Source organism: Thermobia domestica, chromosome 13 (genome assembly GCF_964235325.1).
Source record: "Thermobia domestica chromosome 13, izTheDome1.hap1.1, whole genome shotgun sequence".
In the NCBI taxonomy this organism is placed as follows: domain Eukaryota; kingdom Metazoa; phylum Arthropoda; class Insecta; order Zygentoma; family Lepismatidae; genus Thermobia; species Thermobia domestica.
Window position 1 is genome coordinate 187,393,104 of NC_137466.1, and position 12,466 is coordinate 187,405,569.

The 12,466-nt window shown below is 35.2% G+C and overlaps 1 protein-coding gene across 9 annotated transcripts in view; it reads right to left on the reverse strand.

The window, feature by feature from the left end:
• Positions 1-6,834: 6,834 nt before the first annotated feature.
• The window catches only part of eIF4G1 (eukaryotic translation initiation factor 4G1), a 249,513-nt gene continuing 243,881 nt past the window's right edge, over positions 6,835-12,466 (reverse strand). For all 9 annotated transcript variants that reach the window (XM_081737076.1, XM_081737080.1, XM_081737075.1 and 6 more), the window contains one exon: positions 6,835-7,776. In XM_081737076.1, the coding sequence (XP_081593202.1) occupies positions 7,598-7,776 (179 nt within the window). In that variant the 3' untranslated portion in view covers positions 6,835-7,597. The remainder of the gene's footprint in view (positions 7,777-12,466) is intronic.

Sequence of the window (12,466 nt, forward strand, 5' to 3'; positions counted from 1 at the left end):
ATTTCTTTGTTGATTAGCTTGGTTAGGCTTATTTAAACACTTTTTTTCTTTGCACCGACGATCTCTTGGACGAAAATACACTAGCTCTCACTGGAAATCAAATCCAGAACCAATGCACTTGAACCATTTGACCACAACAAGGCACATTTAAAAAGAAGTTTCGATTTTGTTCGGAAAATTGTGATTAGGTGTAACATTAAAAATACATTTAAGAAAGGGTACGGAGCAAACGCACTGTACTTTCTCGCTTGAATTTCTTACACTGACTCGTGTTAGGCTGCAACTATTATTGAAACATTTATTTGGGAAATTGCGAATAAAATAATATTTTGGAAAACTTTGCTAGAAGAAACTTCAGGCCCAAAAGTAAAGTACCCATTGGTCATATTTTGGTTAGAAATAACTTGATCCATATATTGGAATTATTAAGGATATAATTGTATGCGAACTATAAGCAAAAGCGTCTGAGTAATTTCTGAGAAAATCATGAAAAAAGTCACCCCAAGAATAAATTATCCTTTGTGGATCTTTTCAGGACAAACAAGATATGCTATATTGTTAGTGTTTTCATAAAACATTTATTTATGAAATACGAACGCAATCGCCTGAGTTGTTCTTGAGAAAATCGCAGGGTAAAACTTACTGTCAAAAGTATTATACCACTTCTAGATTCTCCGGATGAGGGAATTATACCATATAGCTAGGTTATTTATGTAACATGTATTTATAAAATATGAACAACAAACATCTCCTGAGTTGTTTTTAGGAAGGTCATCGTTAAAAGCTTACCCCCAAAGGTAAACTCTTCTATCTGTAATTTTGACAGTATATCGAATAATTTTTAAGCAAATCGTCGGGAAAAATTTCACTGTCAAAGTAAACTCTCTCTTTTGGATTTTTCTTTTCGGAACAAGCGAGTTATGCATATTGTAAGAGTGTTACAGACAATATTTTTACTGAAATTAGAAGAAATTTGTCTCAGTTATTACTGAGAAAATTGTCAAAAAAAAAAATTCAACCCTTGAGAAAACCACTTCTGTATGTTAACGGAATAAACGATTTATGCTGTATCTTAGTTTATTAATGAAACATTTCTTTACGAAATATGAACAAAATTGCCTGAGGCATTAATGGGAAAACCATCGGGGGAAAGCTCACCCTAAGAGTAAACTACTCCTTCGAACGAGTTGTCATGTTGTTAGGTTATTAATAATACGTTTATTTATGAAATGTGGTTGAGAAAATTGTGGAAAAAGAACGCATACCATACAGTAAATTACACCAAATATATTTTCTCAGAAAAAATATTCATATACGGTGGATATTTGTTAATAAAATATATATTTATAAAAAGTAAATAAAATCGTCACAGCTTTTTTTTTCTTGAGAAAATTGAATTATTTTTAAATTTTAATCCTTCAGTAAATTACCCTTACTTTTAGGTGTCGAAGGATATAAAATTCGAAAGATAGTATGTTATTAAAACGTTATGTCTAGAATTCGGTCCAGATACGTTGAACAGTATGGCCTCTATTTGAGTGCATGTAAAAGCGTGACGAACCGAGAGACGAATAGATGGACAGACATCGAAAAATAATTTTTTCGATATGTAGGAGCATTGTAGCTTGAATTCATTGAAATCTGGTATTCGGTTTTTATAACTATCACCACACTTTCTTCTTTCGTCGCTCGACTGTGAAAACGAATAGGCCTATACCGACACGTAAGGTGATAATTTGTAATCCAAAAAATTTAATTTGTTATGTTTAATGTGTTGTCACGCTAGAAAAAAAAGCTTATGCATGTTACATCATTTTATTATCAGTTTTTCACGCTACTGTATAATTCGGTATGATTATAATTAATACCCATGGCATCTTTTGGAAGCATTCGTGTTCCTCACAAATAGAGCTGTTGATTTAGTTTTGTTTAAAGAAAGCATCCTTTATTTCCTTACACAGACTTATGATTGCATTTGTTGCATTTGTGGATATGAAACAAAAGGAGAGAGAGAGAGAGTCAATACTCTAAAAAGAAACACACACACAAACACTAGAACAGTAATTTAACATCAGCTTTTTTTTTTTTCTTCATGACAACGAGCTATCGCTGTGACTGTGTTCGCCACGCTGTGTGTAAGGCAGCAGGTCGCGCATGTTTTTTTTTTTTTTTTTTTTTTTACTGTTCCTGACTCTCAGACACTCGCAGTGAGTTGAAGTTACTTCTGCTGACGGAGAGGGAATGATTAAGCATATCATACCATAAACTGAAAACAATCGCTATTAGTAATAATACACTAATTCTAAATAAATACGTCATCAGAAAAAAACAAAGTTATTTCATTATTATATTGTTTCGGTTCTTATTAACATAAAAATTATACACTTTCTACAATGTTTTGTAAAGAAAAAATTGGATGGGATCGCATGGGATTCGATCTGGTGTCAAAACAATATAAGAATTACTAGTCCGCCACTCTACCCACTTGACCACACAGACTACCTTTTGTTGCCTGTCTTTTTCTTAACAAATAAATGCTCATGGCTATAGAGCATGTCACTTCCAAACTTAAGACAACAGTTTTTCTCTTTGTTTCTATACTTCCGTATAACATCTTGGTTACAGAAGCTAATTTATATTTGGTAGACAATTTACACCCTGGATTTAAGCCAATAAATGCAATATATTAGTCCACTTTCCAGTTCCTTGATTCAACTAAAGTTATTCCCTCTGCAATCGTGCTGTGCTACTGCAAAAAATCCCTCGAAAACATTATTGCCAGTATACACAAAACCGAACATAATTTTGTTTTTTGCTTATATTTTTATTATTTTATTATATTTTTTGGAAATATCTCCTTAGATGGATTGCTTTCTATTATCTCCACATACTAATAACTGAATTTTACCCATAAACATAAGGAAAATGGAATAATTGCGAAAAATCGTGAGTTACAGTATACGCGCAATATTTTTTGCGCATGGGAGTACATCTTGTTTACGCACTTTGGTACTGATAATTTTATGTCATTCGCAGTACCTATGATGTGGCGGTAACCCATGGATCATTGGAAGTAAAGATAGCCGCGCTACTCTTTGTGCAAAGAACAGCGTTCTGTCATCCGTTTTTGTAGTCTGAAGGTATGCCCGGAGTGGAAATTCATAGATGACTTTCAGCAAATACGGGGACAGTGTGTTCCACAGCGAAGTGCTTACCAATGGATTGAACAGTTCAGAAGTGGTCGAACGAGCGTGAAGCATAAAGGAAGAACAGGGTGTCCAGCTACAACAACAATTTATGACATTGAACAAGTCCATGCCTTGATTGTGAATAACAGACTAGTCACTGTTGTTGAAGTGGCAACCCGTATGAAGATTAGTCATGGTTCTGCATATGACCATGCATAACAGGCTCAAGTATCACAAAGTCTGTGCGAGAATCTGTTAGCACCTACTGCATAGTTATGGTAACTATAGTGAAGAGTTTTATTAATAACTTTGAACCAAATAATAAACGCCAGAGCATGGAACAGGCAGGCGCACCCCAGATCTCCCGTCAAGAAGAAATTCAGGAGTCAACCTTCTGCAGAGAAAATGATGCTCAGTATTTTGGGACTCTCAAGGGCCAATCCTGGAACATTACGTGGACAAGGAATCATCAATAAACAGTAAAATGTACTGTGATATGCTGGTAGGCAAGCTGAAGCCTGCAATTCGTAATAAGCGCAGAGATCGATTGTTCGAAAGCGTTCCTGTGTTGCATGACAATGCACGTCCACATATCGCCGCCCACACCGCTAAATCTCTTCAGACGCTGCGTTTCAAGATGTTGGAGCATCTTGCATACAGTCCAGATCTCGCTCCGTGGAATTACCATTTGCTTGGGCCACTTAAAAATGAGCTCAGAGGGCCGTAAATTCATCTCCGATCCACAAGTGAAGGAAAAAGTGAATTCGTGGCTTGCTGCGCAAACAAGCTTGTTCAACGGTGGACCAGGTGCGTAAAAATATTGTACTTTTGTGATAGTAAAAATTGAGTGTAAATAATTTTTGACTTAACCTCGTACATGAAGCATGCAGATCTTGTGCACTGTAATGATACGAGTATTCCATCTTTAATGGAATGGAATAAACTATATATCGGAACAATGGAGACTATTCACTGACCATTCGAAGATTAGTTTGAAGGAGATATTATTGCAGGAGATAACTGCAGAGCCCGCCACATCAATTGTTCACGTAATATACATGAAAACAAAGGCACTACTAAAGAAATTGCCGTTTGAAAAGTATAACATACATATGCCTAGGCTTTTAATTTCGATGCTCATTGGGTTTTGAGGAGGTTACAAAAGCACTGTTTTGTATGTTACCGAGTTAGACGTGTCAAAGATCAATATACAGGGCAAGTCAAAATGTTGGACCCAATTTTAAAAATTTATTCTGTTAAATCTAAGAAACACTGTGAGACGTCCTAAGAAAGGTAAACTGATGTGCGTTTTCTTTAGCTATGTGAACACCTTGCCTAACACGACACACATCAAGCTACCTATCTCCTGCCACACGTTTTTTAGCATGTAATCAATATCAGAAATCTATTTCATGCTCTTTGCTGACTTAAAGAGGTAGAAAGTGGAAAAACTACGTGGAAATTAAACCTTGAAAAGTTCTTCCGAAGTGTAGGTCTCACAATAACATGTTTATTAACAGAATAAATTTCTCAAATCGGGTACATCATTTTGACTTGCCCTGTACTATTACAAAATGGCCCAGAAAAGTATCTGGAACGATGAATGTGGCTCATCCTCTTACAGATAAGATGAATATCTTACCAGTTCTGCATATAAATTTGATCTAATGAATACATTTTCGTCAACGCGCTGGAGAGAGATGGTGAAGCATTTACTTTTCTCAAAGGAAAAGTCCTACGCTCAGTGAATTGAAAGTTAAAGGTGTAATCTCAGGCCCTTAGATGAGACATTTTCAAAGGCAGTAAGTTTATGTCCTATTGAACGAAATTGAAGCGTGGCATGGGAAGCTTTCCACGACGCATGCAGTTACTTTCTAGGCAATTACAAATCATTTCTCACTCTAACTTACTTTCTCTCTCACACACATACACATATTATATATATATATATATATATATATATATTGAGTCAATCATATTATGCTATGGTCTTTTTTATGTCACTAAGTCACACTTACCGTGACTTCTTTCCTGAACGTTGTAACTTAATGACAAATTTCTGATGAACACTATGCGAGGTTTCATAAGCAAACTGCAAATATGAAACGGGAAGTTGAGCATATTGGCAGACTTATAGTCACTAAAACTTTAGAATAGAAAGAAGACCATCTGACTTATGTTAAGTGATTTTATCTTACCTTCTATGCTGTAACGTATGAGTATCTCTGGTTCAAAATTAGTGTGTGTATAAATTATAATACATGAAACAAATTTCTGCCTTCGACGTGAACAATTACAATATAAAATACTCCTTCCTGAAAAAATTACGTGTTGGAGGAATACTTTTCAAATTTGAATTCAGCAGTGCGGAACACACAACTTGACTGATGGGAGAAAAAAAAAATATTTTGCCGACCAGTGTATCTCCTGAATTCTAGGTCCCTGTCTCGTATTTGTGTTTCCACTCAAAAATCTTTTATCGTTGTTCATTTTTAGATATTTCCTTCGGTTTCTATCACTTTTACATCCACAAAAATTAATGAGATTACCAAAAATTATTTTATCGGACATTTTGTCCTTGATTTCTGCTCCTCTTATTGTTCCTACCAGTTTTCGGCGGAATACAGATCTGAAATTAGCATTTGTGCATTCATACTGGTCTCGCAAGTTTTCGTATTAGTGATCATTAAAATCAAACCAATCTCAATATTCAGAAAACAAAACTTCTATTTGCTTATTGCACATACTCATACGCCGACCTTCTGAATATAGATAGCTCTAACATATGTTTCTTTTCTAAGCTTACTTTTGTCTTATTTAAAATTACCTTATCTATGCTTTATTTATTTATTTTTTTTTTTCGTATCAGTGATCATTTCAATTAAATTCTAATACTGGTTTTCGAAGTTTGTTGATGCAAAATCTCTAAAACAATTGAGTTAAAATAAGTTTAGTTTTAACTGGCCTTGCATCTTAATGCTTATAGTGTAATTGCTTTCTTTTAAAATGTTTATAATAAAGTTCTCACATGAAAAACAAAACTAAGTCCCTTAACCTTTTTTTTTTCCGCAAATTTGAAAAGGTAATCTAAATAAGAAACAAATTTAAGCCGCATTTTTCATGAGAGCAGAATTCAACTACTTTCAGAAGAAAAACTGCACTGCATCAACTTAAGTGAAGTGGAATTATTAACAAAATACGATTGAAAAGACTGAAACGTCGAACGAACTAGTTTGTTTTACTTGCGCAGAAAATGCAGTTTTGAAAGTTATAATTGCATGGGTCGCTACACCACTTTCTTTTTTTTCTTTTTTTAAAAAAGTAAACATTAGAAAACAGATGATGTAACATACAAATTCTAGAAAATATAATCAAAACTTCAAACCCAAAATACATAAATTTTCGAAAGGCAATTTTGCAAAAACAGATGAATATAATAATTTAACAATCATGATTCTTTTACTTCTTTTCCCCTTTTTTTCTTTGTTTTAAAGACAAACGCACATGTCTCTCCGATTTCTTGTTTGGACAAAAAGCTCTTAATGCAGAGAAGAAAAAACAAAACATTCAAAAATGTGTGATAACCCAAATAATACATGCAACAAGTTTTCAAGGAATAATTCTCAAAAAATGACCACCACAGAAGTACAACAGTCTTATGTGAGTCACTTTATTTATGGATATGATTTATATAATCAGTTTTCTTCCACTTCTCATAAATAACACTGCCCCGCCCAACAGAAAAAAAAATATATATATATAATACACAATTCTCATCAAGAGAATAGTCAGCCAAACATTCTTTGCCACCTCAGCATTTACAAAGTTGCAAAGCACATTTTTATTTGTTGCTCCTCAGTTCAAGCAAATAATTATGACTAGGTGGCAGAAGACATGCTTCGGCTTGTGCAAGAGGACAATATTAACAGTTTTGGTAAACATGTCCCTCACAAGCATACGCATGATTACAAGCTCAAATTCTGATAAGGAATCAACATTGTCAGCATTAAGAAAGAGGAAAAAATAGTGGCATAACGTTATCGGAAATTGAGCTTGTATTCTTCTCAAATAAAAAGCACTTGTTACCAAGAACTGGCAATTTTATAACACTAGACTTTATAACAGAACGCCTTTTTTTCTTTTTCTTTTTTTAAATATGTATCACTTGTCCTTGGCTTGAAACGAACACAGTAATATAAACTCTCCCTCACTGGTGGATAATTTCTCGTTGCTGGTTCACAGCTGTAACAACACTATTTATATATTTATAATATATATATATATATTATTATTATTATACACAAGTACATGTATGTCCACTAAGCTTTCACGTCCCCACATTGCTTTTTGGGTCCAGCAGGTCCCGCACAGCCCCTAATCACCAGTAATTCCCTGAGTCTCACCTCCCCTCAGGATTCATCATTTGAATTTTCTGCTTCTCGGAGCATTGTGAAGAACTGAGTCAGAGCCTTTAATGCTACACCCTTGCTTCCTTGCCCTTGGTCATTACTCCTCTCCCACTCGATGAATGTCTCACAAGGGATTAAGTCTTCTTCGTAAAGTGTAGTAAAGATGAGAGAGAGAACACCTGCAATAATAAAAATAACTAATAACCCACTTTCAATAAAATACACAGAACATGGGACAAACTATTATTTAATTTTATGTAACGAACGTCGAAGTATTTGATAACACCGGTTTTGTGAGAAATAACAAGATATTTTTCTCTGAGCTGGATGAAACTTAGACTGAACTATCAGGAAGATGAAACGAGTTTTCGATAGCGAAAGCATGTGGGTTATTCAAATTATTTGGTTCACAGATGGCCGAACTGAGTCCTGGAAGTTCAGTCAATAAGCAAGAATGGAGTATCGGAAAATCCATGCCCATGTAATGACAAATAATTGTAAGTGAATGAAACTGACATCTCTTTCGGTTCCATGTACAAAGATTTCAACTAAAAACTTCGGAATACAGGAAGTGAACACGAAGTTGTTTCTCCGAACATCTGACTGACGAACGCCTCAAGATAACTACAGATTTGCTGCAATGTTCGAACTATGATTTCGATTTTATATAAATTATTATTGGTTGGTATATGAACGTGACCGATACTCAATCACAGTTATCTCCCGCTCTGGACGGCCATCAAGCCAAATGGATGAAAATTTAACTCGCTGGAAAATTTGTAGAAGCCCATGGACAGTACTTTTTAACCCTTTGTACAGATCTTTTTTATATATTTATTTTTAAACATAATTCATGACTATCAGGACGCACTCTGCAGGATGTCATTACTTTTGGTACAGTCTGTATGGAAAGTTTACACTTGAAATCTGCATCTTTCTAAATTAAAATTTTGCACCTAAAATTTCTTGCTGTAGTTATGCGTGAAGATGATGTATGTAAGTGGATCAATTTTTTGAGATCTTCACATTCACAATTCTTCACAAGGAGTGGCAGGCTTTTTGTTAGTGATAATTTCACCAAAAAAACTGATGGTAAAATTCGCGAGAACTGTCGATTCACAATCTCAAATTTCTTTTTTTCTTAAATATTTCCGAACATTTTTCGAACGGATTGAGCTCTAGATCTACACTTTCTTTCCCGCTATAACACGGAACGAGAGTAGTTTTCGAACAAATTGCTAGTGACGAGCGACTTGGGTGACGTATGTGAACTAAGGTACAAAACAATAGTCAATGACATGTGTTGGGAAATGAAATAGTCGGCAACGAGGAACTCGCCAAGTATGTGATCTTTAGAAGAAGTATTCTATGTTAACATGTTGTTTATGGATAATATTGAAACTGTAATGGCTAATACACTGTAAAGAAAAAACTGACACCTCAATTATCAAGGCAACTTACATAGGAAACCATAGTTGCAGCCGGTTAGAAAAGGAATAGAAGGAAACGAAGAGTGAGATAGTTAATTTGCGTTATCTGTGACCCCTGTGTGTACAACGCCGCTTGCCAATTGTGTGTGTGTCTAATATTCTCGCCAGATGGTAGTGAGTGCGCCTCGCAAGTTATTGTAGTGAGAATTCTGCATTGCAATTGTAGATGTATAGGCCCAGGTAAATAGTATTTTGTGATTGTTCTTTGTTTTCTCATTGATTGAACAGTATTAAGTGGCAATACTGTTGTAGTGCAGAGTAGTTTTTGTGTGATATTGTTGCTACATACGGACTGTAAACAAGATTGGTAAGAAATGGGACTTCTTGCCATATGAACAAGATATAACTCTTACTTTGCACAGTTAAGGTAAATTTCTAAGGGAGATGGGTGCAATACTCAAAATCCACCATTCGACGGCAGGAATAATAACTCACAAGCAGAAACAGCATAACAAATCTTCCCTTCGTCAAGTTTGAAAAAACACCCAGAGCAGATTGCCAAATACTCAATAGCACTGCAAAATCAAGAAACTATTTCCTAACAACTTGCTTCTATAATTCGAAATTACATTGAAATTGCAGTTACTCGTACAAATCTATGAAGAGGATATTACGCAGAAGAATCCGCGTAGATAGTTGAAGCTGCCAAAAGCATAGAGGACATCATCAGGCAGGTTTGTGATCCGATATGCAACTTGGATTTATGACAACTGGAAACACGTAGTTTTTCAGTTGAGAAGTTTAGAATAGTGGGAAACGATGGTGGTGTTAAGTTGTAGATACGAACGAGCGAGGAACTTGACTCGGATTGTGTTTAAGAAATGCAAAAATTCGGTTATTGAGTGATGGTATGGGCTTGCTTCACCGCTAAAGGGAAGAACGATGGGTGTATGTGAAGGGTCAGTTAATGCACGAAAATATCTTCATATTCTGATATGTAAACTTTTTACAACAGGTAAAGATTACTTTTCTGAAGAAAATATGGACTACTTAGTTTTCCAGGGCGATAATGCGACATGTCACCGACCGAAAATTGTTAATATGTGGTTCACGAATATGAGTATTCAGAGACTCAGTGGCCTCCAAACTCATCTGACATAAATCGAATTGAAAATTTGTGGGTCAATATGAGCAGAATCCTGAATAGACAACTAACTCGAAGCTGCATTTTGCAACAGCTTTGTTGCACATACAAAATACTAGTTTGCTGTATTGTACCTCCCAATGTTCGTACACAATATATTTACCCTTAAGAAATTCCAATTTTTTGTTTTGTGCTATTCTTATTATTCTTTTTTACTTTTATGTATAACTTTCTACAAAATTTTGTTCAAAATGCACATCCTTATATATGTATATAGATTAATTATATTCATGTCAATAACCTGAAACTGTGGCGCAAGTATTAAGGATGAACTGCTGATTGAGAATATGCATCTTAATATTATCAGGAATTCATGTAAAAAAAAATCATATTGGTTAATATATGTTGTGAAAATCATACCCGCGAAAGTGTCGCTATTTTTTCTTTACAGAGTGTAAGTCAAGATGTTAGGACCTGAGAAATTTATGATAAGATGACGGAACAATTGACGCTCGATTGGAGAGTTCTGTAATTGCAGAGATTATTATTTGGTAGTAATTATGTACAATACGATAACGGTTGAGTTGTAATTCTAGTTAATACAATTTAGTAATTGTTCATTGTACAAATTAAGTCTAACTTCACCTGTAATGGAACTATTTTCAATACCATCAATATGGATTTATACCGGTTCTCCAAACTTGGTCAGTGAGGAAGATTACGACCACGTTTTGGGAGGCTAGGGAAATCTTGTTTGCCGAATTCATGGAATATAGTGCAACAATCAATTCTGGAGTTTTAAAGTTTAACGCAACACTTTGAAGAAACTAAGAGCCATCCAGAACAAACATCACGGTCTGCTAACATCTAGGTTTGTATTCTTTCATGACAATGCTAGTCTAATAAGACCTTTTGTGCTAATTCAAATGGGACGTGTCTGATTCCCTATACAACCCGTATTTTGTTGCTGATCATCCGTTTACTCACATGAAATGGTTTGGGGCAAAGCACTTTGTTGACAGGAATATTCAAAACTCTGTGACAGGTTGGTTGAATTTCCAAGCGGCCGAGTATTCTGTAGATGGGTTGTTAAGTTGGTGAAACGCCATGACAGGTGCTTAAATTTACACGGCGACTATGTTGAGAAAATCGAGGACAGCAGTACTTTTCAAATGTCAAATAAAAAATTGTTTTTTCTTTAATTTAGTCAAACGGAGGTTACTTTCCAAATTACCCTCGTAATAATGGATGACAGAAATGGAAGCTGTGTGCACGGAGGAGCAGGACCTTGGAAGAGATTTTAGCCCAAAAAGTGTTTGTGCGTTACTTCACTTCGCATATTTGACAAAGACCTTGAACGCCATTGAAGACCACGACTTTCAAAACTCTTCAGCGACTTGCTGCATCATACAAACCTGTGTATGTGCACAAACGAGGTTCCTACTTTGAATACACCGAGATGAGTTAATTTATTACTCATTTTTACAAACTCAGTCCAGTTTCCTAACTGCCGAATATACATGGTAGATGTTGGAAGATGAAATGGGTACAAAGTGTTTATAAATGTGACACTTACTAAATAAAATGAGATAGTATGTACAAATATGAGGCAGATATGAAATAGTTTGAATTATTATTAAGTATTCTGCCTATTTGCAGGTCCTGGGAGTTTCTTCTTAATTTTCTGTTTGGGCCTGGAAATATTTCTTCCAAGTTTCTCGATTTTCAGCTTTCTCTTTCAACTCTCATATTCTCTTCTAATTTTCAAGTCATCGATCAGGTGTGTTCTTCTTCCTATTTCCCGCTTTCCTTCCATCTTTCCTCCTACGGCGGTATGAAGAAAACAATTTCTTCGCAAGATGTGTCCAATCCAATTGGCCTTTCTATGAAGGATGGTGGCTAGAAGCGTCCTCTTCTATTTGCTTTAAAACTTCTTCATTTGTTACTCTTTTTGTCCATTTTATCTTCTCTATCTTCCTCAAACATCACATTTCGAAGCGCTCTAAATGTTTCTTCTCTAACTTCTGTAATGTCCAAGTCTCTGTGAACTATAGATTGGTTATGCAGATACAAAACACTGAAACTTTGCACACTGCAAATATCGACAGGGGGATAATGGTCTATATTACCATACAACCAGATTACTAGTGCTGCCAATCCAACGTATGATAAAGTTTTATTTTTTCAAGTGGCACTACGTCAGGGTATTACGTATTTCAAATGTACATACTAAATGAGAGCTTACAACAGCACAATTGTTTTGCAAGGTTGCAAACTAAGGATGCTACAGTATCA